At 45.5% G+C, this 27,473-nt stretch overlaps 1 protein-coding gene across 2 annotated transcripts; it reads right to left on the bottom strand.

Moving 5' to 3' along the window:
- Window positions 1-1,650: 1,650 nt before the first annotated feature.
- On the bottom strand, window positions 1,651-27,320 carry TMEM169 (transmembrane protein 169). 2 transcript variants are annotated; one of them, XM_039493520.1, is made up of 4 exons: window positions 26,861-27,320; window positions 13,537-13,625; window positions 11,069-11,504; window positions 1,651-6,601 (listed from the first exon to the last, which is right to left on the bottom strand). In XM_039493520.1, exons 3-4 carry the CDS (start codon window positions 11,370-11,372, stop codon window positions 5,979-5,981), a joined length of 927 nt encoding a protein of 308 aa, XP_039349454.1. In that variant the 5' UTR covers window positions 11,373-11,504; window positions 13,537-13,625; window positions 26,861-27,320; the 3' UTR covers window positions 1,651-5,978. The 2 variants fall into 2 exon arrangements, with proteins under 2 accessions (XP_039349454.1, XP_039349453.1); XM_039493519.1 differs by lacking the exon at window positions 13,537-13,625.
- Between the last annotated feature and the right edge of the window lie 153 nt (window positions 27,321-27,473).

The raw sequence follows: 27,473 nt of genomic DNA, 5'->3' as shown, positions 1-27,473 counted from the left end.
CATGGCTCCAGGTTGGTCGGAGGAGTGGAAACCTTCCAAAAGAATGGCAAATAGATTGGGTGAATCTGGAATAAAGGGGAACAGACAAGGTAAATAGGTGAGAAAGAGATAATAAATATGGGGCCAAAGTACACTGCAATTTGGACAGCAGGGCTACATTCTGCCTAGAGGCAAGGCATTGGCCAGTAATTGTGCTATATGTTACCCAGAACTAGATTATCTCCGAAGAAGCACCATCCTACACCTCTTATTCTCTGTGTGCTCTCAGTTTCACAACCAGGTAAGTTGTAGCTCTCTTGCATTCCTGTGTCTATGCCGTATGTTATTGTTTGTTGCCCTTAGCAATCCAGGTGCAGTTGCTGCTTTCCTAGGAAATGCTTTCGCGCAGTGTGGCTTTCTGTGCAACCTGGCTAAAATCATTAATGCCATCAAGCTTCTGCATTTGGTTCAGCATAAATGAAATCCTCTCAGTCCCACCATCCCCACCCCCACCAACAGTGCGCCTGCAGGCATACACACATTCACTAGGGCCACAGATTAATCCTCAGAGGAGGAATTTGTCCCACATTCATCAAATCAGAGAGAGTGAGACAGCTGAGGGAAGGGGGAGAGAGATTCTTCATCTACCTCTGCATTGTAAAGGCCGTGCGTAAATCTCTTTCCTAGCTAAATGGATGAATCCACTCTGGAAGTCCCACTTGTCTTCCAGCTACTAGAAGTTGATTGGAATTATGCTGGAAGGATGAAGGTTGGGGAAGTACTTTTTATAGGATCAACTATCTAGTTTGTGCACCCCCTAAGTAAGATATTTTAGGATCTGACGCAGCTTGATATGATGGCCAGCTTCCAGAGTGGCCTTTTTTTAGCCTTTAATTATTATAAATAGCCTTTCATCAATATAAACCCTAATATGTTTCTATTTCTGTTTTGGGCATTGGAAGAAGCCTTATATAGTCAGCAAGTTAGGCAATGCAACTGAGGGGAGCTATACGCAGTATCGTTTGACTTGCTGCCAGAATTGCTTCAGATTCAAAAGCAAAGTTTGTCTTGATTCTGTTCTTTGTGTATATAATCCAGTGCTAACCCACAAAACTATCACCGGTGTGGCTGTGCAAAATGGTGGTGGGAAATGTGAATAAGTTTGCAATTTCCAGCCAGAAGACTTCTTTTCTGGAATAATTTGGATTTTTTTTTGTGTGTGACTTTTGCCAAACGTGTAGGGTTTTTTTAAACTGGATTCTCAAAACAAATTTGCCCTTGCAGCTTAGATGTAGCCCAAGATCGGTGCCTTCTTATTGCCTCTCTCCTCAAGTAAAACCACTCAGTTTTAACCTGATGGCTCCTACCACTTCCTCCAGCAAAGAGAACTAAGTCCAGAGTTGGTATCTCCAAAATGAAGGAATCACCCACTCCCACACCGTCTTTAGACACCACAAAGGAGCGGTAAAGGGCACACGCTTTCTTCGTGCTTTGCCACTCATCTTTGAGTCATTGAAACAAATAGCTTTACACCACCTCCCTGCAGGAGCGGCAGGCTACAGCATGAACGTGAACGCCTCAGCACTGGAGAGAGGTGCACTTAAGTTGGCTCTGAGCCCGGTGGATAGCCAGCAAGGAAAAAATCAAATCAAAGAGTGATCATTTTTGTTTAATAAAAAGTAAAAGCTGAGGGGAAGTCAGCACCCAAAGACTGTCTTGGTTCCATACAGGAATGGATCAATGCAAAGACGTGTTAATAATTTCAGACACAGCATTAATTTTGGACTCTAGACAGAGACAATTTATAATCGTTCATCAGCACAGAAAACAATAGCATTGTGTGATTATTTTTTTTAAATACAAAGTCAAGCAAGAAGGTGAGCATGTCACTCTCCCAAAGCCAGATGCATCTTTACTCTCCACCGGGCCAGCCAGGATGGGACGGGGAAAGCACAGTCAAAAATCAACAGAGACTGTTCCATTACATTAAAGCCTACATCCAAACAGGGGCAGCCGGAGACGCATTCAGCCATTGGGACTGATTCCTGGGGATCCCTGCAGTTTGGCAATGGCGCATAAGCAAAAATATTCATGAGCTTTTCAACAGCGAGGGGAGGAATGCAGCAAGCGGTTGTGCTTTTTTTCCAATCACATCAGGTTCTTAAGCTTATACTTTGCAGCATTAGGCAAGTAGGTGGGAGGAAAAACAAACAGTCTAGTGTTTTGGTTTTAGAAAAGTCCTAAAGCTACTACAAATAGCACCAGAAGTCTCCCAGGGTCCAAACTTGCTCCCAATCAAGTCAGTGGTGGACCAGCCCACTGAGGACAACAGGACCCAAGCAGACCCAAGTAGAAAACAGATTACATATATAACCCATTAAAGAGGCATCAGAGGGCAATTTCAGCATGTCCAGCAGCCTAGCAGTAATGTATGTATGGGGAGGACAGTTCGTCTGACCCTCTTTTGGGTTTACGTGGCAGTAAGAGGCACACATTTGATTTCAGCCGTTCCTCTCCAGCAGGCTGCTTGCAATCTTTACGGTGAATCCAAGAGCAGAGAACGGACACTGTACAAAGCTGTGTTGTGTCTAGTATTTACCATCCAAGCCCTCTGGGAGCTAAAGGGCCCTTTATGCTGTTGACTCAGCTCTGAGCATTCACTGTTTGACTTGAATAGTAGATGAACTGCTCTGCTCTTCCCTCTCCACCTGCAATGACGCCTGCCTGCCTTCCCACCCCCAGCACTGACTGTGAACTATATGCAGCAGCCCCAAAGTAAACAAAACAGCCTTCTGAATCAGCCTGGTGCATCTTGTAAGGCGGATAGGAGGCTGGCAGCATCCCATAAGGGAGAGTTCACATGACTAACCCTCTTCCAGCTTTGTACAACTTAAGCTGTTCCTCCACTCCAGACTGCTGTGCACCTGTGGGGTATTTCAGAATGGATCAGTGGCCCTGGACCAACTGAAACAGACTGCCAAGGCTCAGCCACTTACCTCTTGCACTTCTTATTACTGACATCAGAAGACAGGAAAAAGCATCAGGTCAGGCCCCTAGGAGAACGACTCCAGGAGAACAGCTTTGTGGGAGGCACCACCTTTGCTTGAATTGGCCCCAATGCTGCACAGATTTGTGATTTTCTGAGAGCAAAGTATTGCCTATTGGCTCAAAGGTTTGTTTCCTACCAGCGAGGACCCACTGTCTTTAAGAAGCTGCTAATAAAAGTGAGACTAGGGTATGAGACAATAGCAAACGGACCATATCTGTTAGAGGAGACTAGGAGTCAGGACTCACGTGTTCCGTTCATGGCTAGAGCAGTGAGATGCTGGGGGATCTCTAGCAAGTCACTCACCTCCTACGTACCACAGTTCCCTACCTATAAAATAGGCATATCACCCCCACCTGGCAATGGCAATGCAAGGATTCACAGAAGTTCTCACAGTGCTTTGAGATCCTTGGCTGAAGGGATAAAGCCGAAGAATAACAGATTGGGACAATTTGTGCTTCAGTCCAGAGTTGGTTCAAATGTCTTTGGTCGAGAGTTTCTGCCTTCCCTACCATAATTACACCTACTCTCTCCAAGTTAAGGAGCATTCGTTTCAGAGCTGAACATTCCACCGTGATTTAAAAGACACTGGCACTACACATTCAGAAATCTCCCAAATGTTTAGGGGCTTCCCAGGTGTTGAGCACAAAAGTGTGCCCAGCAGTTTATATTTTTGTACAGAAAAGTCCAAGGAGCCAACTGCATTCTCTTCATTTCCCATGACCCTGCAAGAAACAATTCCAAGTCGGAATCCCACTCCTTGTCACAACAACTATAAACGTAAGCAGGGGCTTGAGCAGTGCCCAGTTCCCCTCTAACTGGAAAAAGGGATCAGTGTCAGGAGGAGTAAAAGTCTACTGAGATTAGTCTGATGTGAAAAGAGACAAGGAGATTCTCTTTAACATATGATGCTATTCACGGAAGCCAAGAGGCTCTGCTTGTGGCCGGCTTTAATCTCTTTGCTCCAGGGATTTTGTTCCCTATCGCTTTGGTACACACATTTGGTTTTGCAGTTTCGCCAGCCAATGTGCTGTTGTTTGTTTACTTCTCTGGGCACCAGATTCAGAAGAGTGAAGCTGGAGCAAGCACAGATGTGGAAATACAGCTGTACCTAAAGCAGGTTGCTTTGCATCCTATCCGGCCTGTCGCCAGCACCTAGCAGTGAGCTGCTGAAGAAAGAGGTCAAGAATACACACACAGTTTTAAACAAGCCATGCTGGGAAGGTCAGTGTCCCAGCTAAACCCACTGTGTGAGAAACAAGCTTTCAGCAACCCCATGATGAAAGCAGATAAGCCCTCTGGTAGGGGTGAAAAGTGCATACCCCCATGAAGGCCACACTGATTGAATAGATTGCACACAGACTATGAATCACTTATCTCCATGCATGTGACTGGTGGGGCCCTTCCAGGCTGGGAGTGATGCAGTGAAGGAGAAGATTGATCGGTTGCTGCCTTTAATGTCTGTACCTTGGGGATGCGAAAATAGAGAGCTCAGGCTCCAGGTCTTCCACGAGCACCAACTTTGCTGTTGAGCAGTGGTTTTCAACCTGTGGCCCACGGACCCCTGGGTGTCCGGAGACTACGTCTAAGATTTCCAAAGGGGTCTGCACCTCCATTCAACATTTTTTAGGAGGTCTAGAAATGAAAAAAGGTTGAAAACCACGGCTATAGAGGTATATGTGTGCAGACTACTTATAAACTACAACTATCTTTTGGACACCTGTAACTCAACTACCACCCATCTTCCCAGTCCAAAACTGGACAGTCAAGATAGGAATCAGAAGGGAACTTCTGTGCCAGTCTTTAAATGCCTTAAAAATGTTCCTCCAGGAGGTGATGCAAAGGAAGAAAAACATCCATGAAAATGAAATACAGGGGGAAGGGGACAGACTTAATATGAAGGTTAAAGTCCATCACCGCTCAGTATAATTAACTGTATGGAGACATGGAGTCAAGAAATGGGGGTGGGATTTCCAGCCGGAGAGACGAATGCATTTTGCATTAACACTAAATGACGCAGGCTCAGGATCTCCCATTCCCAAGGGGCAGATTCACTGCCGTATCAGGACAGCAAGATAGGCCATTCTGTTGCCTCATATCCATGTAGAAAGACTTTCCCTCTGCACACATCATCTGTGCAGCTCTAAATACATGTGCTACTGCTCCACACAAACACACACTGCATTCACAAGTACAAACTCCTGGTTCTTGTTCAGTGGAGATGCTTCTTTCTTATGCTGCTATATAATTAGGATTAAGAAAGGAGGAACCTTTTGGCACAACCTGAGCTTTTGCTTGCACACCAAACCAGATGTTCAGTATCAAGGTTGCCTTTCAAGCCACTAGACATTCTTCACTGCAGCAGCCAGACTACCTGCAAGGTTTGTTGCATTTGTGTGAACTAGTGAAACACCTTTCCCAACATACCGGTTTCTAAGTAACACCATGCACTTTGCAATCTAGCCTCTAGCACCACATGAGCACCTGATTTCAGCAGGTGTTGGGCACAGGGATTGATCAGAGAACAGACTTCTTTAGCTAGGTCTACATTCACGATATGGTCCATCCTTTCCACGCTAAAACTAGAACTGCCTTTTGCAGAAGTGAGGGACTTTTGCCGCTCCCAACATACCTATACAGCTTCCATCCTTAACCCGACACACCTGGATCTTCTCACAATTACACAAAGTTGTGATTTGCTAAAACCAAATATTAAACAGATCAGCTAAGCAGCCCCATGAAATAACCATGCATTTTCACCTGACAACAAATGCCAGACTCCCATCCGGCATTTTGGTGCTCCGTGCACATTTAACCTCCCCTCCTCTCCACCAACTCCCAAGTTTTCATTCTCTACGTGTGTGCTCAAAGATAAAGTCAGTGTAGTACTTTGTCTGGTGCACCATTCATAATACACGTGATCAAGAAAGTCAGAGTCAGGCAGGACAAAGCCTCAGACTGTTGAAGTCTCAACACCCTGTGCAGAGCTTTTGCCAGACAGACTACCTGAGATATTATCAGAATCTAGCAGCTCAACAATGCTGTATGGGGAACAATCTTCTAGGCCCAGCTTGCTACACAACCAGCCACAGAATCCCTTCTCCATATCTCTCACGGCATGCCACCAGCCACCGAAGGACCATGCAATCTGGGTAACGGCCGTATACAAGCCTAGGAAGAAAGACATGACCATGATTATGACAGGATAGAAGATAATCAGTAAGGGGCAGAAGGTGATCTTGTGCCAGAAGGTCCTCTCTTCGTTGTACACCAAGAAGATGTTGTACCAAGTGATGGTCCCGTAGTAAAAGGAAACCACAAAGGACACTACAAAGATGACAGGAAGGCAGATGATGCTCCAGAGCAGGACATGGGGGCCCCTGTCCAATCCAACGTCGCAAGTCTTCTTCCCTTCCGGTGTCTCATCTTTTCGAGGCTCCTTTGACTTAGCCAGCTCCTGTAGCTCTTTGTCTGTTAGCGTAACATGGATGTCCACCATTTGGCCCTTCTTCTTCCCCCTTGTGATAGTTCCAGTTAAAGTAACATATCGGCTGTCTAAGGGCATGCTCCAGGCACCTTCAAATGAGAGAGAAATTTCATCAGCATTAACATAACTATTTTTTTTTGAAGCACGTTTCATGAAAATCCCCAAAGACATTAGACAATACAGTCAGAGTTCAAATAATGGTAAATAATAATAATAAAAAAGGCAGGGAAAGGGAAGCTAAGAGATGCAGGCAGGAGATCACGCAGGAAAATGGAAGAAAATGTGGAGCTACCCAGGGACGTTGGTTGAGATGGCAGGAGTAGAGAAGGCTCTGTACTGGTGAGGCTGTGTAAAAGGAAAAACTGGAGGCAGCTGCTAAAGGAAGAGAGGGGAGATAGTAGAGGAAAGAGACGATGGGCCAGATTCAAAGGGGACTCTAAAATGGTGCAATGTACTCTCTCTTCTGGTCCCCTCAACATGTATGCTACACCAACTACCATATACTCAGTGGGCCAAAGTCAGAGGTGGGGGGAGGGAAAGTCTAAGTTGGTATAATGTGCATGTATAATGTGCATGACAAGGGATACAGTGTAGCAAGAAAAGGATCTAACTAAAGGGTATAAGACGAAGTTAAAGCAGCCCCCATTCTTACGCCTTCTAAGTTACACCAACTCAGAGCCCCCTACAGCAGGGGTGGGCAAACATTTTGGCCCAAGGGCCACATCTGGGTATGGAAATTGTATGGCAGGCCATGAATGCTCATAAAATGGGAGTTGGGGTGTGGGAAGGGGTGAGGGCTCTGGTTGGGTGTGCGGGCTCCAGCGTGGGGCCAGAAATGAGGAGTTCAGAGTGTGGGAGGGGGCTCCAGGCTGGGACAGCAGTGCAGGAAGGGTGTAGGCTCCAGCTGGGGGGGTGGGGTCTGGAGTGGGGCTGGGATATTTGGGGTGCAGGAGGGTGCTCCGGGCTGGGATTGAGGGGTTTGGAAGGCGGGAGGGGGATCAGGGCTGGGGCAGGTGGTTGGGGCACGGGGAGAGGCTCAGGGGTGCAGGCTCCGAGGGGTGCTTACCTCAAGCGGCTCCCGGAAGCAGAGGCATGTCCCTTCTCCAGCTCCTACATGGAGGCGCAGTCAGGTGGCTCTGTACGCTGCCCCATCCACAGGCACCGCCCCTGCAGTTCCCATTGGAGCGCCGGAGGGGGCCATTGGAGCACATAAGAGCCGGAGCGGGGCAATGCCGCGGCTTCCAGGAGCCACGTGGCGCTGCCCCTGACCCTGCAGCCCAGCTGGAGTGCCGGAGCAGGGCAATCCCCAGATCGTGCTTCCCAGCGGGAGCTCGCAGGCCGGATCTCTCCTGCAGGCCATAGTTTGCCCACCCCTGCCTTACACGGTGGTTACAGGGGTCCCAGTTATACGCCCTTACACATCAACTCTGAATTTGGCCCTAGGTCTGTTACTTAGGCTGCAGCAAGTCCACAGATAGTTTTTAAAACAAGTCTGGCTAATCCGACTTCCCGACATGAAGCGAACGGGAAAGCAGTGTTGAAGAACAGGGGTGGTGGTTACATTCTCTGGACCTATGGAAAGGCAGGTGGGACAATCTGTCCTTGCTGGAGAGCTGGGATTGTAGAAGCCACAGAGAAGGGAGTCCCGGTTAAAGAGATTTATTTCACTGCTCTGTAAGGCACCTATTGCAAATGCTTCCTTCCAAGGGCCATAAACATGTGAGAGACATTTTAAAAGAATTACAGGGAAAGTCAATCAGCCCAAATATGGCCCAATATCAAACAACGTGGCACATGGACAGACCCAGGCAAACCAGTCACACCACAAAGGATCCAGTCCACACTGGTAAAAGGTAGGGGAAGAAAGGGGCAGAAAGTTGTACAGAAATAACAAAAAAAACAAAGGAAGGGGCCAAATATAGGCAAGAAAGACAACGGAAGTCCCTGGGACCTGCAGCATAATCTAAAGGCAGCCAACATGGGTGTCTGGCAGAGCGCCTCGGAGATGGAGCTCCACAGTGAGGGACAGAAAAAGTCCCATCCCCAGCCCAGTCCTGGAAGAATATAGGGATTGTGAGCTGGCCTGACCAGCCCAAGCAGAGTTACTGCCTGAGTGGGACACTGGACGGAGGAGGAGTGGCTGGCTCAAGTCAGAGGAAGGCATGGGCAGAGGTGGGAATAGACGAGTTTATGACATCAATGAAGGGACAATGGGACATACTTTAAAAACAGAAGCGTCCACTGTCTGCAACCCTTTTAGGCTTAAAAACACAGCAGGACAGTAGGTCTGAGATGCAGCGATCTAACTGGGCTGTGAATACAAATAGTGCATTCCACACAGGGAAAGGGATGGAATATACATGAACAGCAATTTTCCTTATTTACTAACCCCTGCCTCCCCAACACACACACACACACACACAAACCCACCACCACTCTCCTCCCAAATCAGCTATGAGTCTGAATAGATGAGTAGGGCTAGAAGACCTGGCGAGGACTCGCCCCCGTGCAGAGATCTCCAGCCGCCCTTCTTGGTGAAAGCAGCTCTGAAAGTGCTCACCGGTGACCGTGACAAGGAGTCCCTTCCCAAAGAGGAAGCTATGCTGAGAATGTATCAACAGGAGGCTGCAGCCAATGCCCTCTCCCTATGGCACTATCCCAGAAAGAGCCTCTAGAACTGATCAACCTGGAGACCGATTTCCCATCCATTTGCTTTACATGCAGTTCTTTCTAAGTAGGGAAGAGGGCCTGATCCCAAAGTCAATGGGAGCAGAGGGTGCTCAACATCTCTCTGCATCAGGCCCTAAATTAGCAGCTACATTAAAAAAAGATTTAAAAAGAGGGGGACCAATGGGGAGCATATTCAAACAAATAAGTGGCTAAGAAAACAGACCAAAAAATAACCCCTGGTGCCTTTTATCTGGGATTTCAAAGCACTTTCAAGCATTCATGTCTGAAGCCTCACAAACCCCCTCTCTGCTATTACGAGACAGGGAAAACTGAGGAATAGAAGTTGAAGTGGAATGCATTTAGGGAGGACTAACAAGAATTTTAGTTATAAGCTGGGGACGCACCAGTTGGAAGTAACGGAGGAGGAGAAGGACCTAGGAGTCCTGGTTGATCGTAGGATGACTATGAGTAGGCAATGTGATGTGGCCGTTAAAAAAGCTAATGCGGTCTTGGGATGCATTAGGCAAGGTATTTCTAGTAGAGATAAGGAGGTGCTAGTCCCGTTATATAAGGCGTTGGTGAGACCTCATTTGGAGTATTGTGTGCAGTTTTGGTCTCCCATGTTTAAGAAGGATGAATTCAAACTGGAACGAGTACAAAGAAGGGCCACTAGAATGATCCGAGGAATGGAAAGCCTGTCGTATGACAGGAGACTTGAGGAGCTCGGTTTGTTTTCCTTAACCAAAAGAAGGATAAGAGGAGATATGATTGCACTGTTTAAATATATCAGAGGGATAAATACCAGGGAAGGAGAGGAATTATTTCAGCTCAGTGCTAATATGGACACAAGGACAAATGGATATAAATTGTCAGTCAGGAAATTTAGGCTTGAAATTAGACGAAGGTTTCTAACCATCAGAGGAGTGCAATTCTGGAACAGCCTACCGAGGGAAACAGTGGGGGCGAAGGACCTCCATGACTTTAAGATTAAGCTGGATAAGTTTATGGAGGGATGGTATGATAGGATAACGGGTTTAGTCAATAGGTCAATAACGTGCCACACTGGTAATTAGTACAAAGGGTCAATGTTGGGATATTGTTAGCCTTTTCCAGAGGGTCTGGCTGGAGAGTCTCGTCCACATGCTCGGGGTTCAGCTGATCGCCATATTTGGGGTCGGGAAGGAATTTTCCTCCAGGGTAGATTGGCAGTGGCCCTGGAGGTTTTTCGCCTTCCTCCGAAGCATGGGGCAGGGGTCGCTTGCTGGTGGATTATCTGCTACTTGAAGTCTTTAAATCATGATTTGGAGCATTCAACAGCAGAGTCAAGGGAGAGAATTAGTTCAGGAGTGGGTGGATCGGCTTATGTGGCCTGCATCTTGCAGGAGGTCAGACTAGATGATCATAATGGTCCCTTCTGATCTTGAATTCTATGATTCTATGAAGTGTCTTGCCCAAGGTCACATCAAAAGTCAGTAGCGGAGCTGGAAAGAAGGTTTAGGATTCTCCTTCTGTGCTCCCCCACCAGCCCACCCATCCTGACTCCATAAAAAAAACACCCTTGCTTTGTAAATTGAAAATGCTGAATTTTCAAAAAAAGCAAAGGTACAGAAGCCCAAAAAATAACTCGCAGCATCTACCCTAATAAACGCTACACCTGAGAAAGGGCTTGTGCCCTCAAGTCCCATGGATGCCCTGGGGGGTTCAGAGCCCTCATCCACAAGAGAGGAGAATGCACTTCCAGAAGTTTTATTCTTCCCCATATCTTTAAAAAACAGACAAGCAAGAGTCAGTGCCCCTATTTACGCATGGATCAATATATTTTACTGGTCAGTGGCTCAATGGCCAGTGGAATCTGGGTGCCATCTGCAGCTTCTGAGGATACGTACCATCTGTCATGGAATTTCCCAAGAACTTGGAGCCTTCTTCTGAACTTCTCTCCCTTCCTTCCTCATCTGCCTGCTCCTCCTCCACCTTATTTTCATTCTCTGACCGATAAACTATAATAGACTCTGGACGGGACTCTTTCTTTTTCTTTTTCCTTCTGTCCATAGTGGCTTCTCCATCAAAGGTCACTGCCGTAGCCACAGCTCTCCGCAGGGAGCCTCGGCGTGGGCTGCGTGTTCCAGCCTTGTTCTCCTTCTGCACTACTTCCTCCATCCCGCTGTTGTTTTGAAGCATCTCATGGGGCATCTCTGAGGAGGTGTTTAAAATCTATCAGCTCCTGCACTTCTGAGCCATCGATCAGGCAACGATTAGCAGGGATGCTCTGGCTTGCAAAAGCATCCTAGTCACAGCATCCAACAGACATCCTCCATTTCCAACCTAAAATGAGAGCGAGAAAGAGGACAAATAAATAATCAATAGAGCGTCACATTTAACTCCATGTATAAGAGCAAGTTCCTGCGGATTTTTAAAGAGGCACTTGCAGCTAACTTACCATGTTAAGCAAAATTGGTTTAAGCATGATTTAAACTGACTTGTGTGAATCTACATTTATTGATTTTAAAATCGATTTAGTTACACCAACACAAGTTTTCTAATATGAACCAGGCTTAAATGTATGTTCCACATTTAAACAAAAGCCATCAGGATTGGACTGGGTGTTTAATAGGAACGGACTAAATAAGCATGATTTGTTGGGAGATTTTAACATTCCTCTGCAATGCCAGCAAAACCAAACAAAAGCACTGGCAGTAGAACAAAAAGGTGAAACTGACAATAAACATACACAAAACTGACTATTTTAGGATCTGGACGGGACAATTGCAGCAGTGAAACTATGGTGCAAATTACTTTAATCTAGACAAACCGTAGATTTATTATGCAAGGTGAGGTTAATGCAAATAGTCATTGAATGATGTGATACATGGTGAAAAGTCAACCTGATTTTAAAAAACCCTGCAATTTAATAATCTGCATTTCTATTAGTAACAAGTGTAAGGATTTTTTTAAATGTGAGTTTTTTATGTTGAGGGAGGAAAAAATCAAGACGACGCCATGAAAAATAAAAAATTACAATGAAGTATTTTGGTTGTCTTGAAAATTTTTTTACTACCAATCCACATCAAAAACTCAGGGCCTATTAATCAAGTCACTATTAATATTAAAAAAATGCCATTGACTTTGATGGGGGTTTTGCCTGAGTAAAGGCCGCAGGAATAGGCCCTCAACATGCAAGCAGTGTAAGCTGCATCCTGGTGGATAAGAACATAAGAACAGCCAGACTGGGTCAGACCAAAGGTCCAGCCAGCCCAGTCTCCAGTCTACCGACAGTGGCCAATGCCAGGTGCCCCAGAGGGAGTGAACCTAACAGGTAAATGATCAAGTGCTCTCTCTCCTGCCATCCATCTCCACCCTCTGACAAACAGAGGCTAGGGACACCATTCCTTACCCATCCTGGCTAATAGCCATTAATGGACTTAACCTCCATGAATTTATCCAGTTCTCTTTTAAACCCTGTTATAGTCCTAGCCTTCACAACCTCCTCAGGCAAGGAGTTCCACAGGTTGACTGTGCGCTGTGTGAAGAAGAACTTCCTTTTATTTGTTTTAAAGCTGCTGCCCATTCTTTTCATTTGGTGGCCCCTAGTTCTTATATTATGGGAACAAGTAAATAACTTTTCTTTATTCACTTTCTCCACACCACTCATGATTTTATACACCTCTATAATATCTCCCCTTAGTCTCCTCTTTTCCAAGCTGACAAGTCCTAGTCTCTTTAATCTCTCCTCATATGGGACCCGTTCCAAACCCCTAATAATTTTAATTGCCCTTCTCTGAACCTTTTCTAATGCCAGTATATCTTTTTTGAGATGAGGAGACAACATCTGTACGCAGTATTCAAGATGTGAGCATACCATGGATTTATATAAGGGTACTAAAATATTCTCTGTCTTATTCTCTATCCCTTTTTTAATGATTTCTAACATCCTGTTTGCTTTTTTGACTGCTGCTGCACACTGCTTTTTTGACATCTTCAGAGAACTATCCACGATGACTCCAAGATCTCCTTCCTAATTAGCTGTAGCTAAATTAGCCCCCATCATATTGTATGTATAGTTGGGGTTATTTTTTCCAATGTGTATTACGTTACATTTATCCACATTAAATTTCATTTGCCATTTTGTTGCCCAATCACTTAGTTTTGTGAGATCTTTTTGAAGTTCTTCACAGTCTACTTTGGTCTTAACTATCTTGAGCAGTTTAGTATCATCTGCAAACTTTGCCGCCTCACTGTTTACCCCTTTCTCCAGATCATTTATGAATAAGTTGAATAGGATTGGTCCAAGGACTGACCCTTGGAGAACACCACTAGTTACCCCTCTCCATTTTGAAAATTGACCATTTATTCCTACCCTTTGTTCCCTGTCTGGAACAATCAATGGATGATCCATACATCCATCCTGAATCCACAGGATCCATGCAATTCTCGACTAGATCGAATCTAGGAAATGAAGAGACTGGTTGTGAGATAGCACTGGCATAGATACTTTGGTGGAGATCTAAATACAGCAAGGCAGATCTAGGTTGAACATTTAAATGATTAGAAGACTCTACATGACTGTGAATTAAAATCCCGCCTAACGGATGAAGCAGTCCTTCAATGGGAATTTAAAGACATCATCATAATTTACAGCCCATTAAATGTGAAGAAATTGTTTTATTTAAACAAATGCTGGGAAAAAGTTGAAGATTTTTAGACTCAGTTATATGGTCTAAAAAACACCCCTCCCACAAATACAAGGCACAAGTTTTGAGGATTTGGGTTCGGGGGGGGAGTGTTGGTTATTTTAAAATTTGTAATACATGATCTAAAGTTTTATTTATGCTTCTCTCTCATACACAGAGCTTTATAGTAAAACTTTAATTGTATTAATTGAATACCTGAGGAAAGACTGTGTTCAGTTGCCTCTGAGTGACTTGAAAAGTTGAAAATCAAAAGATTACTGAAGTTTTACATATAGAAAATAAACTTTCATTAGCCATCAGGAAGTGTGTAAAGAGGCATTCCAATAATAAGGCCCAGCAGGGCACTTAAAGATGTGTCATGTTAGGCACCCAAAAATCATCAGGACTTTTGCAAATCTTGGCACAAGTCTCCGGCCATTACAGCTGCAAACAGAACCTTCAAATTGTCAGCAGAGTGAAACCAATGCAATGTTCTATGCCTGAGTCTACAGACAGCCTGAAACAGGAGCTCCAAGAGGTGTTGAAATGCCCCATGTCATCTCAAGGAGGGGTTGGCTCTTACACCTTAGTATAGTTAACAATGTTAATTTAAATCATTTCAATCCTTATTAAAGCAGGCAAGAAAGAATAGGGACAATATTTTGAAGAAGTGCAGTCTTTTCTGAGTGGTACCCCAATCTAGCGTGGTGTCTTTTGTGGGTGAAGTTTGATTTTAGGTAGAGTTTGGGATAATAGCACTGCCCAATCCTAAATAGAGGCAAAGAAAAACCATATAGCAATTCTCCTGTCCCCTTCCTTGCCTTGTGAAAGAGCCTGTGGAGGGTTCACATAAAACAAATAAACAAACAAACAAAGAGGGGTGGAGGTTAAAAATACAAAGCATCTAGAAAAAAAGAGTGATTCTTTCCTGGGAACATTGCTGCTTCTCTGCATTGTGGAATGTCTTATTTACATAGGGTATGTCCACACTACCCGCCGTGGGTAGCGATCGATCTATCGGGGATCAATATATTGTGTCTCATCTAGACACAATAAACCAATCCCCGCACGCGCTCCCGTCAACTCTGGAGCTCCACCAGGGCGAGCGACAGAAGCGGAGTCGACGGGGGAGCCGCGGCTGTCGATCCCGCGCCGTGAGGATGGGAGATAAGTCAGAATAAGATACGTCGACTTCAGCTACGGGAATAGCGTAGCTGAAGTTGCGTATCTTACATCGACCCCCCCCACACACACACACAGTGTAGACCAGCCCATAGAGTAGTAGTGTGCTTGGGAAGTTAGTTAAGTAGGTGTTAACACTTCATACTTTAATCAATATAAAAGAACAATGGACTATCCAAGAATAAAGAAATACTCTTCCCCTCCAGCTCAAACCACCCCGATTTCAAAGAGAGCGCAAAGAGACAGCTCTTGACATACTAACTTCGGCAGCTGTCCGTGTCCACAGGAACTTGTTTACATTTTGAAAGAGGCATTTTTAAAAACGCACACTGAGGGGACAAATGGCTGGGAGTAAATTCACACAGGTGGTGCTATTCTTCAGAGACTTGCCTGGGACACATAAATACACCCTTCTAAGGTTCTCCTGCAAAGTTCAGTCATAATGCTTAAAGCTTATCATGCTCTGCACCTGAAAGACATTGCACATAGAGCAGCTGATTAACTTAGGGATGGGGAAAACTGCAGCACAGTGGCCTGGCGCCACTCAGATACCACAGTGAGGGGCAACCCCCCCAAAAAACTGAACAGACAGAAAGAAACTGAGCTGAGATTAAAATCTGGGAGTTCCAGGTTCTCAGCCTGTGTTCAGCCCACACTGCCTCAAAGAGGAGACAGAAAGTCTCCTAACCCTTGAACAGCAACCCACACAAAACTCGACAGCAAAAATTAAAAACAGCCCTAAAACCACAGACCGGGCTTTGGGGAGGAGGGGTTGGTTTGTTTTTTAAGTTTATTCAGCTGTGACCTAGGTTAAGCGGACACAAAAATTGAAGGCAAAAACCAATGCAGCGCCCTCAGCTGTTATGATGAAAAAAGATGTGGGGTCATGGTGGATAACCGGCTGACCCTGAGCTTCCAGTCTGACGCTGTGACAAAAAGGGCTCATGTTGTCCTTGAATGTATAAACAGGGTAATGTGGAGTAGGGAGGTTATTTCTACCTCTGTTTTTGGCACTGGCGTGACTGCTGCTGGGATACTGTGTCCAGTTCTGGCATCTGCACTTCAAGAAGGATGCTGACATATTGGAGAGGGTGAGCCACAACAATAGATTGGGCTGCTGAAGTCTATTTAGCTTATTAAAGGGAAGATTAAAGGTGATTTAATCGTGGTCTATAAGTCCCTCAAAGTGTAGGTTGAGCATGATAATTTCCATACACATATCAGTGTAGAATGCATTCCCCATGGGAGCACAAGAGCAGGCATGAATCTAATCATCCACAACAGGTGGTAAGGAAGAGGACAATGGCCAGGGCTTCAGAGCTAGCATGCCGCAGTTTATTAGCCAAGCAATTTGTTATTAATCTCTGTGTGAACATAGAAGGAAGAACCCCAGGTGGGCCCCACAGTAGCAAGCACTGCTGATCAGGGCTGTCATGACAGCATTAGACTCTATCACACAAGAGTCTCAAGGTTTGCTCCTGTACCATTTTAAGTCAATGGAAAGGCTTGATCCTATTTCCATTAAAATATATTATTCTGCTCACGAAAACAGAGTATGAGAAAAAGCCTCTCAGAAAGCTAAGAAAATCCTTTGATCCCTGGTACATTAAAAACAGGGTTCTGTTCTGGCCATAGCATTTTGGGGATTGTTCATAACAGAGCTGAGGTGAGACGACAGTGTGAGCAGTGGGCACTAACTAGCATCAGTTTTGTATTTATTTATGTTTATAGTCACAGATAATGTAAGGCAGATAAATACATCCAGTATATTAAGTGCTTCCAGCACTCTTGGACTAATCCTTCGTACTTATTTGTAGCACGCCAAGGTCCCAAGCAGAATCAGGAACCTACCTCCTAGATGCTATATAAACATATAGCAAGATAAGATCTCTGCCCTGAATAATATACAGTCCAATTTCAGATAAGATGCAACAACCGAACATGCAAAACAATAAGAGGGAAGACAGTAACAGTAATAAACTCCGGTGTTTACATATGCCAGCTCTAGGTCTGTTTATCTATTTAAGGTATTTATCTGGCCCCTGTTTACCACAGTATCTGTATCACAATCTTTACTGGATTAATCCTCACAACATCCCTATGTGGTAGGGAAGTGCTAGGATCACCATTTGACAGATGAGAAACTGAGGCACAGAGCGATTTCGGGCTTGTCTAAACGAATGCTTAGTTCACGGCAGGCTGGGGTGTAAATATACTTTGCACTAGCCTGCCACACTCATGTCTAAACTCTAAGTGGACCTTGCTGCTGCCAGTGTTCCCATGCACCTAAGAACAAATATACCTGTTTTGAAGCACACTACATACTTGTACTTAAGAATTTTAAATACTATGTACTTCGTGCTTGTATTAAGTACACTTTAAAAGGTATTTAAAATACCAGCAACTTTTTTCCCCTCTGCAAGTGCTTCTTCAAAATAGGTTTTTGAAACAATCACATCCCTCGCAACTGTCCCACATTCAGGTTGGCGTGTGTGTATATGTGTAAATAAATGTATTTACATTTAGAAGATATTTTTTCATTGTTAATCCATTGTTCACGTACATGAATAACATTTCATTGTTACTCTTCTTCTTTCTCTTCCACCATGTGTTCACATTATTTAGGTAGCTGTCCATACATTCACCAGACAATTGCAGGGAATATGGGAGTGGACAGTACTTGTGCTTCTGCTTGTACTTTTACTTATAAATACATAAGCACGATTTTCACAGCACACCTGTACTTATAAGGACTTCTGCAATGTGTACTTGGCACTTATACTTAAGTCCTTTTCATCAGTACTTATGGCAACATTGGCGGCTGCACACTAAAAAGTCCCTTAGCATGCCTTGACTTATTCCCCTTTCAAAGCAGGCTAGATCAAAGTGCAGTAGGGAACATTTAGTGCACAGCAGCAGGGTCCACACAGACACGTAGTGCCACAGGTGCTGGAGCTAAGGGAACGGTTGCCAACTTTCTAATTGCACAAAACTGAACACCCTTGCCCTGCCCCCTACCCCACTCCTGCTGTCAAGGCTGATTCCACACTCTGGCACTTTGAGTGCAGAAGGTGGGGGCCCGCCAGGATTTTAAAAATTAATACTGACCACTCCAGGCTGGTATTAAACTTAGAATCATAGACTATCAGGGTTGGAAGGGACCTCAGGAGGTCATCTAGTCCAAGCCCCTGCTGAAAGCAGGACCAATCCCCAGATTTTTGCCCCAGATCCCTAAATGCCCCCCTCAAGGATTGAACTCACAACCCTGGGTTTAGCAGGCCAATGCTCAAACCACTGAGCTATTCTTCGCTCCTCCCCCCTACCCTGCAACAAACACATGCCCTCGGGATGCGGGCACGCTCATCGGAGGAGGCAGACAGCAGGGGATGCGCAGAGACTCCAATGCGTACGGAAACCTCCAGGAGATGATTCAGTAACACAAACTTCCAAGGTTACAGCTTTTCTCTGATCTTGGATGGGTAGATCCTACCACCACCCAACTGAAAAAACAAACAAACAAAAAAAAACCACACCCCTTTTGAGAACCCAAGAAGGAGCACTTGGGAATTCCTTCCTGTGTGGTACCCTCAAGCCCTTTCTTCCCCTTCTCCCCGCTTTCCAGGGAAGAGCTGTGGAAAAAAAATCAGCTGTTGCCACCAGCTAATTAAACAACATGTGCACAAACCTCTTAGGACACACACAAAAAAACAATCTTGTTCTTAATAAAGGTAAATTTTATTAAAAACAAAAAGAAAGAAAATACATTTGGAACTTAGGCTTTTTGCTAGGTCTGAAAAAAAAAATTACAAAAATTAAGCATCAAGATAGCTCTTTTGAGGTTCAGCTTAAAGGTTACAAGCAAAACAAAAGCATTTGGGAGTTAGCACAGAGGAGTCCACAAGCCAATAAGAAAAAAGAGAGAAACCTAATCGCGTCTTCCTAGACATTCCCTGATCTACTTACATATTTGGGGATTTCAAATAAGTAGTCCCTAGGTATGATCTGATGGTTTTTCATACCTGGCTCAAAGCTTCCTACAGCATAGTTTAGCCCCATTCCTGCTCTGCATCTCCTCTCTCCGGAAAGCAACAACAACAGACAAAGGGGAAGTTTCCCCGCCCCCATTTAAAAAAGTTCTAGCCCTCCCATTGGCTCTTTTGGTCAGGTGCCCACTCCCTTCTTTTTACCTATGGGCTTTTTTTAACCCTTTACAGGTAAAGCAGGGGTTTCCGGCCAATGGGAGCTGCGGAGCCAGCGCTGCGGCAGCACGCAGCACTTCCCTGATCGCCCCTGTGCCTAGGGGCCGGACATGCCGGCTGCTGCGCAGAGCCAGGGAGCCTGCCTTAGCCCCGCTGCATCGCCAACCGGACTTTTAATGGCAGGAGCCACCAGGGTCTATTTTCGACTGGGTGTTCTGGTCGAAAACTGGATGCCTGCAACCCTAACTAGGGGTGCATCTGCATCCCCTCGCCTGAAGTAGTTTCCATTATATACAGTTACAGTTTGGTTCAATGGCTTTCAGCTCCCCCACTATACAAATTGTTCCAGCACCCCTGCTGAGCGCCCAACAGGCAAGTGCAACATGGACTTACACCCAAGCTTGTGGTGAATTACACATTCATTTACACAAGCCCTAAGTGACCTGCCCAAGGTCACATGGGAATTCTGTAGTGGAGCAGGAAATTGAACACAGGTCTTTGAAGTCACAGGCTAGTGTTCTTACCACTGGACCATCCTTCCTCTCTGTGTATACCTTGATGGTTCCAAATCACTTAAACTTAATATTTTTTCAAAACAAAGTGATAAGCAATCCCACTGACCCTCCCTCGGGCCATTGCTAATTGGCCACGCGCAGCAGGCATCACAGGAGAGGTTGATCTTGTAGCAGAATTTCAAAGAGCAAAGCATATGGTTTAACATATCAGTTTAGGGAGCAGAACAGAGGGGAAAATGCAGTAAGATAGCTGACAATCACGGAACACTTTACAGGTATTCTTTAACTGAGACACCCAACACCACTGACAGATGCTTGTTATTAGCCCCACTTTGCACATGAGGACACTCAGGTGACTTGTTCAAGGCCACAGAGTGAATCAGTAACAGTGCTAGGATTAGAGCTCAGAACTCCCGGCTCTCAGCGCTGTAACTCACTGGCAAGGCACATACAGCGCTGTATCTTCGTGGCTACAGCGCTGCTTGTACTCCACCTCCACGAAAGGAATAAGGGGTATAGCGCTGCTGCTGCCAGTGTAAACAGGGAATAATCTTAGTACGCTGTGACTGACCTCCAGAAGCTTCTCATAATCCTTTTAAGTGAAGGTTACTCTTTGTTCTGTTGTGATGCCTCTCTTTGTTTTGTTGTTGGCTCCGGAGCTGCTTATCAAAAAAACAAACTCAGCTACTGCTTGCTGTGAATGAGCAGAGGCAGGGGGGCTCCCTTTGGAACGCCCACAGCTAGTGTTTGCTTGAAGAGAGGGGGAGGGAGGGGGCTTGAGGAGAGAAGCAGCGCGGTGGGTGGGTGGGGGGGGGTCCGTTTCGGGGAGCGGCTGCTTATCTGGTCTGTGATGAAAAAAAGCTGTTTGCTTACAGTGAGTGAGGGGTGGGGGAGGGGGTCGGAACTTGCAAGGCAGCTGCTGACACAGTGTCGGCTCCAAAAATCCACTCTCTCTCTTCCCCCCACCCCCGCTCTTGAAAAGCATATTGCAGCCACTTGAACGCTGGGATAGCTGCCCATAATGCACCACTCCCAATGCCGCTGCAGATGCTGCAAATGTGGCCACGACAGTGCGCTGGTAGCTGTCAGTGTGGACAGACTGCAGCGCTTTCCCTACTCAGCTGTACGAAGACAGGTTTAACTCCCAGCGCTGTACAGCTGCAAGTGTAGCCATACCCTCAGACCGCTAAACTGGGCCTCTTTTGCGCTTCCTTTTTCTGACAGACTTAACTCTTTGCTAGTAACATTCTATAGGATACATTCCAGCCAAAACGTTTTAAAAAGGAGTTTTCCAAAGTATCACTCAGTTGTTTCTGGATGACATTTTCAAAGGATTTGTCTAAGTCATTCCACTGAGGATGCTTTAGAGAATATCTGTTTTATGAATTAGTTCTTTTTTCTCCATTATTCCATAACTTTCCCAATTGTGAAGGGATAACGCTGCTGCACACAGCAGCCTTATTGAACTCTGGCACACACTGTACAAGAAAAGTTTTTTTTTTTAAAAGCCAAACAAAATGCCTTGTTAAATTCCCTTGCATAAAACTTTCCCTTATGGAGAATCCCAGAACACCGTCTGTCTACCTCTAAAGATAGTATGTACCCAAGAGTATTCCAACCCCAGCCTCGAGGTTGTTTTGTCCAGATTTGGCAGGAGAGGAGAAAGAAACATTTTCAGACAAAGAATGCAAAGCTTCCAAGTTTATCCACAGGAAGGAGACTGGTTTTCTACCATGTATTATCTTGTGCCAGAAGTTTCAACGAGTGACACATGCACATTAGCTTTTGAAGAGACCTGAGGTTTGGATATTAGAATAACCTTCGGGGGTGGGGGTAGTTTGAGATTTTCAAAGCAATCTAAGAGATTAAGACACACATCTCACAGTACAATAGAGTTCTGGTCTATGACTAGAGCTCCTAGATGCTATGGTAATATAAATAATTTTAATAGAAGATGTGCTAGACTGCTTTGAAAATCGCAACCTAACACCTGGGCTTACATTTCTTCTGGAAACAAAGTGAAGACACGTTTTCCTCTCCTCGCCCCAATTCCACCCATTCCCCTACACCCACACACTTCCCCATTTTCCTACTTCAGTGGGCTCTGAGTCCTGCATGTTTAACCCAGCAGACATTGAGTGCTCATTTGAAAGGATTTCATTTGCCAGCCCAATGGCAATGCTATTTGCTGGATTACATGGAAGCAGAGTTTGGAAGCAGCTGTTTTTCCCCCCCAGCCACCCCACCTTTAAGGCTAAACCACCTCGAAATGGTGTACATGTGCACGCACAAATACGTAAGAGAAAGAATTGCTCATGGCCAGTTGTTGTACCCAGGGTTCGCTGACCCATAATGCAACATGGACTTTGATGATGGCTTCTGCTAACCCAACCAGAGGATAAGCCACAATTTGTAGCCACTTAGAAAACTTTGGAAAGGGGGAAGGGCTGGAATGTGGTTATTGGAATGAAGGGGTGGGAGATCTTGACAAGGCAAGGTGTGGGAGAACCCATGTGGGGGAAAGGTACATGGAGGAAGAAGACGTTCCTTGTTGAATTATAAGGCAAAAGGTCACTGCTGTGTGGTCCATTGGAGACCGCTGTCTAACACCAAATGTAGAGGTGGATTATTTGAAAAATGTTTACACCAGGCCAATACGCTCACTGACTTCAATTCAGAGTTCTGCCTGCGTAACCACTGAGTAGCAGCATCAGGGATTGGCCCACAAAGAGTTACTGAACAGCCACATGGGATAAACTGACAGAACTGGACGCGTCCACAGGGAGTGATCCAGGACTGCTTATATGTCACACAATAAATATCATCTAGGATATTTAGAGAGAACCTCTAAAGGTAAGAACTGGATGGCTCAGGGGATCTGCAGTAGACACAGAGCATATCACTTCACTGCTGTCAGCTTGGGTGACTGTCACCAGGTTTGAGTACCCGGGTTATATTAGCCTGGGTAGAGAGGCCCTACTGCAAAAGCTTAACATGTCGCACACCTGTGTGACTGCATCCATGCTGGTGCTGTACTCATCCACCTGAGGAGGTAGGCTAGGACTTCTGGGAGGCTATCCCCTGGTTCTTAGCACTGCACTAAGTTCTCTGAATTATTTCACAGTGTATTGTAAGAGAACTTTGGCCCAGGAAGGACAGACCTGTGTGGAAGTGTTCTTAGCCTGCCAACTCACTAATGTAAACAACTTCCGGTCCTCCGCCTCTGTTGCAACCCATGACGAGGTGTAGAGTTTACTGTGAATGATGACCTGATCCAGCTGTTGGCTTTAATGCAACCTTCATTTTGGCAACAGGAGGCAGATGCAAGGCACGAGACCTGGTGGAAGGCATCTTGGCAGCATGGTACGTTGCTAAGGAGATCACGCTGGTTCCTCCACTGCATCCTCCCTGGTGCGTTCCCCTATCTCCTTCCCAGAGACTGTTCAAATACTGTGGAAGTGCTGTAGAAATACAGCAGCCTAAATACAATGTGGGGTTTAAATGCCAAACTGATGTACATAAACTAGAAGGTGACTTCTGGTACAGAAGGAAGGTGTTCATAGAGGGGAAGAAACTATGGCCCAGTGGGAACTGTGGGAAGGCACCGGAGGATTAGCGGCACTGCAAAGTGGGTGTGTTACCAGCCTGGGTTAAAGCAGAACCCAGGCTCAAACCCATATCGCCTAACTGTACCAGCTAGCTGGGTTTAAAGCACCTCTAAACCCAGATGAGAGGTTTTTGTGTGTGGACGGTGGTCAGATTAGAGGCAACACCTGGGTAAGAGCCTGAGTTATCTCTGCTGTGATGCACTGGTTCAAACACAACGCAGACTGGTAGTGACCCAAGTCATTACCTGTGGTGGCAACATGAACAGACATTGGTGGGTTTGGTCCAGGTCTTAGTGGGTAGATTTCTATTTCATAAATGGCAGTCTCCTAAGGGAGAACAAGGAGTGGAGCTCTCCACTACCCCACAGAACTGGTCCCTGCAGGGCACAGTTAAGGCAAATGCTCACAAAACACTGCTGTAATTTTTTAAAACATTTAACCTATGGCATTTCTAACATTAGATTAAGAACTCTTGCAAATCTCAGTAAAAAGTAAATAACTTTTCTTGATGGGAGAGTGAAGGCATTTGATATTCTTCACTCTGATAAAACTAACATGCAAGCGGTGTGTAGATTTAACTCAATGGTTTGTGGCTTGGTAGTCAAGCAGGCACTTTGGAAGCTGAAGACCTAGTTTGCAAACATAGATGTTCCTCCCTGGGATTAATTAGAGATCTGTCTGCTATAGTCTATTTGGGATATGTACGGCAGCCACTGGCAATTAATGGGGTTCTATATGGCCTTGAGATCATGGCAATGTGGCAGATAATTAAAGAATGTCTTAGAGTGCCATCCACAACAATCCATACTTTGCCTGAACGGAGCTCTTTAATACAGCGTTTTAGAACTTCAAAATGCTATAGAAACATTAATGAATCTGGAAGGCAGCATGGTCTGATGGGTACAGCATAGACTAGGAATCAGAAGGCTGGAGTTCTATTCCAAGCCTGTTTGTCTCTGACTTGCTGAATGACAATGGCATTGTTGCAAACACAGTACCTCAGTTTCCCTATATGGAAAGTGGGAATATATACACTTTTTCATATTATAGTTTATGATCTTCAGATGAAAGGTGCTATACTATAAGTGCTTTTATTATTAAAGGGTTATTTTTTACCACACCTACCAGGAAAATAATCGTTATCCTTATTTTACAGAGGGGGAAACTGAGGCAAAGAGACGTTAGCTGACTTACTTCTTTAATTAGTACATATGACTTCTACCAAGTAACCTCTTATTGGGGAAAAATAGGCAGAGATAATTGTTAATGTTTTCAATCTTTGTGCTCTCATCTAATAGGATTACTAGAGAAACCAATCTGTGCACTTTATTCAACACACAGGATCTACCAGGCACACCAACGCTGGTTAAAAATGAAAATGATCTATGCTGGATTGGGAAAGATCTGTCCCTTTATTTTTTGTTGAGCAAAACTCAAAATAATGCTGAATTTTCCCTGCAGCAATTGAGTAACTGATATTGGGTTTGTTGAGGGAACTATTTAATAATGCCAGAGCTGTGCCTTTTCTTCAGCACAAAAGGGGCTGTGTTCGAGTCATTTTAAAAGGATCGGACGATACCACTTTCAATAATAGTTAGATTTCATCACTCCAATGGCTGTTTCTGAAGACAAAATTTTCCATTCAGAGTATGGGGCTTAGGTATTACAAACTGATACCATTCTTGACATGTATTAAAACACACAAAATTAGGGAATCATTCAAGAATAATGGAGAATCAATTCAAAATAAGAGAAAACTGGAAGCTGCCTTTCTCTAGTTCTATGCAAAATAACTGAGAAGATACAGCAAGATAAATATAATTTAAAAAATCATTCCCTCTCGAGCAACACGCAACATTAAGGAGCTGCTATTTTCTTGGAGAAAGCTATAGACTGACAGGTGCATAACTCAGCTGGGATGTTTATGAATGATCCTGAAAGTAAGGAGTTTGAGATAAATTGAGATAAAATATTATTTTAAGCACACTTAATATAAATGCAAGCACTGATTTTTCTGGTGAGCATTTTATATCTTATGATGAAGGCTTTGCAAAACTCATAAGAATTGTTAAAAAGCACAAGGTCATTTAAGGATAAAGCTCCAAGAAATACAATTTCAGAGCAATGCATTTTATTTTATGGTTAATAAGATTTACAAAACAAACAAACACCCAGAGTTTTGCCAGGATTTCTCCTCTGAAAAAACCTTTCCTTGGTTTAAGAGGGAATATGAATGCATGTGAAAATAATCCCCTTTTGCTTTTTTAAAAAACGATTTCCTCTTCAAAGGGAGTGGGCAGGAATCCACCAGCTTCAAAGGGGGAGACATGGAGCTAAGAATAGATCAGACAGCAGAATAAGAGGGGGAGGGGGCTGAGTGGGTTTGTCCTAGTGCCTGAGAGAACTGCAGTCTCAGCTGCTGGGTGAGACCTATTTTTTGCTAGGAGCAAAAGACAAAAAAAAAATCCATCCGACCAAGTCTCTTTATTCCACTCAATAAAGCAAGCGACTATCCCCAGCTCAATCAATAAAGCCCAACGTCTGAGTGACCTGGACAAGACCACAATTTTGGAAAAGGGAGCAAATGCAATCCGTAGTCAATATCGCCTTTCACAGAACGCATGGCAATAAATCCCCTTTATTTCAGAGGCAGCAATAGACTTCTGCAGTTCTTTGCACAGCCCTGCCCGGTGCCCAGGAGAATGGGGCAGGGTTTGCTGAGCCCCATTTCATTTGTTTTGCTATATTCGAAGTGCGAGACCCTTTTATTTTGGGGGGACAGGCTAAAAAACGCCCTTCTGTCTAAAGTTTGCTCACATGCCAGTATGCCTGCAAGGAGAACCCCTTTGCAACCTGCGTGCAGACATGGAATTCTCACATGCAATGGGGGAAACTCTTCTCCAACGTGCATGCCAGCAAGGTACCATCACATGCACATGTGCCTGGGAGATGAAATCCCTCTCTCCAAGATACATAAGCCATTCGCACGTGCAAGGACCAACCCTTCCCCAACGTGCACGCATGGTCCTGGAAGGAACGCGTAGTCATAGGCATACGCGAGTCGGCAAGGTGACATGACTCCAAAATGCACGCCTGGAGTCCTCCCACCCAGAGCGGGGATGCTCTATAGACTTCATCCGCATAGACTTAAATAATAAACCTCCTGTCTGTAAATTCAAGCGGATAAGACAATTCATTAGGAGCAAGGTGGAATGTGCGCCCTTGCTCCCACGCAGGGAAGATCGCCCACTGCAGCTTGTTGAAGAGTTTGTAGGTGTGGTGCCTCTTACTCTCTCCTCCCCACCCCCGTATTTAAAACCGCAGCAGCAGCACCACTTACAACGGGGCAGAACTCGGCTGCTGCACCTCCCCTACCTGGAAATTTCAAAGATACAACCGGGGGAGGGAGCGGGCAGTAAATAGTCGGGCCAGTTACACCGAGTCAAATGCAGAAGAGAAAACGACCTTCGAGATAGCAAAAATCACCTGACGCGAAATCAAACTTACCTGCTGCGCCGCAGCTGGGTCTGCGTGGGGGCCGGATGCTTCCGTCTCCAACTGGGTCTGCAGTGAGGGGTGGGAGGGCTGGAGATGCTCCTGCCCCCGGCCCGTCTGCAGTGGAGGGTGGGAGGGCTGGAGATGCTCCTGTCCCCAGCCGGTCTGCAGTGAGGGATGGGAGGGCTGGAGATGCTCCTATCCCCAGCCGGTCTGCAGTGGAGGGTGGGAGGGCTGGAGATGCTCCTGCCCCCAGCCGGTCTGCAGTGGAGGGTGGGAGGGCTGGAGATGCTCCTGCCCCCAGCCGGTCTGCAGTGGAGGGTGGGAGGGCTGGAGATGCTCCTGCCCCCAGCCGGTCTGCAGTGGAGGGTGGGCGGGCTGGAGATGCTCCTGCCCCCAGCCGGTCTGCAGTGAGGGGTGGGAGGGCTGGAGATGCTCCTGCCCCCAGCCGGTCTGCAGTGGAGGGTGGGAGGGTTGGATGCTGCTGCCCCCAGCCGGTCTGCAGTGAGGGGTGGGAGGGCTGGAGATGCTCCTGCCCCCAGCCGGTCTGCAGTGGAGGGTGGGCGGGCTGGAGACGCTCCTGCCCCCAGCCGGTCTGCAGTGAGGGGTGGGAGGGCTGGAGATG

This window comes from Mauremys reevesii, linkage group 11, assembly GCF_016161935.1.
Source record: "Mauremys reevesii isolate NIE-2019 linkage group 11, ASM1616193v1, whole genome shotgun sequence".
Taxonomy (NCBI): domain Eukaryota; kingdom Metazoa; phylum Chordata; order Testudines; family Geoemydidae; genus Mauremys; species Mauremys reevesii.
This window is presented reverse-complemented; position numbering and strand designations above follow the sequence as displayed.

Excerpts from the sequence above, each read along its gene's own strand:
- TMEM169 (XM_039493520.1), bottom strand. The coding sequence starts at position 11,372 with ATGCCCCATGAGATGCTTCAAAACAACAGCGGGATGGAGGAAGTAGTG. Across the intron at positions 6,602-11,068 it reads GGGAAATTCCATGACAGATG|GTGCCTGGAGCATGCCCTTA; the intron begins GTACGTATCCTC and ends TCTCATTTGAAG.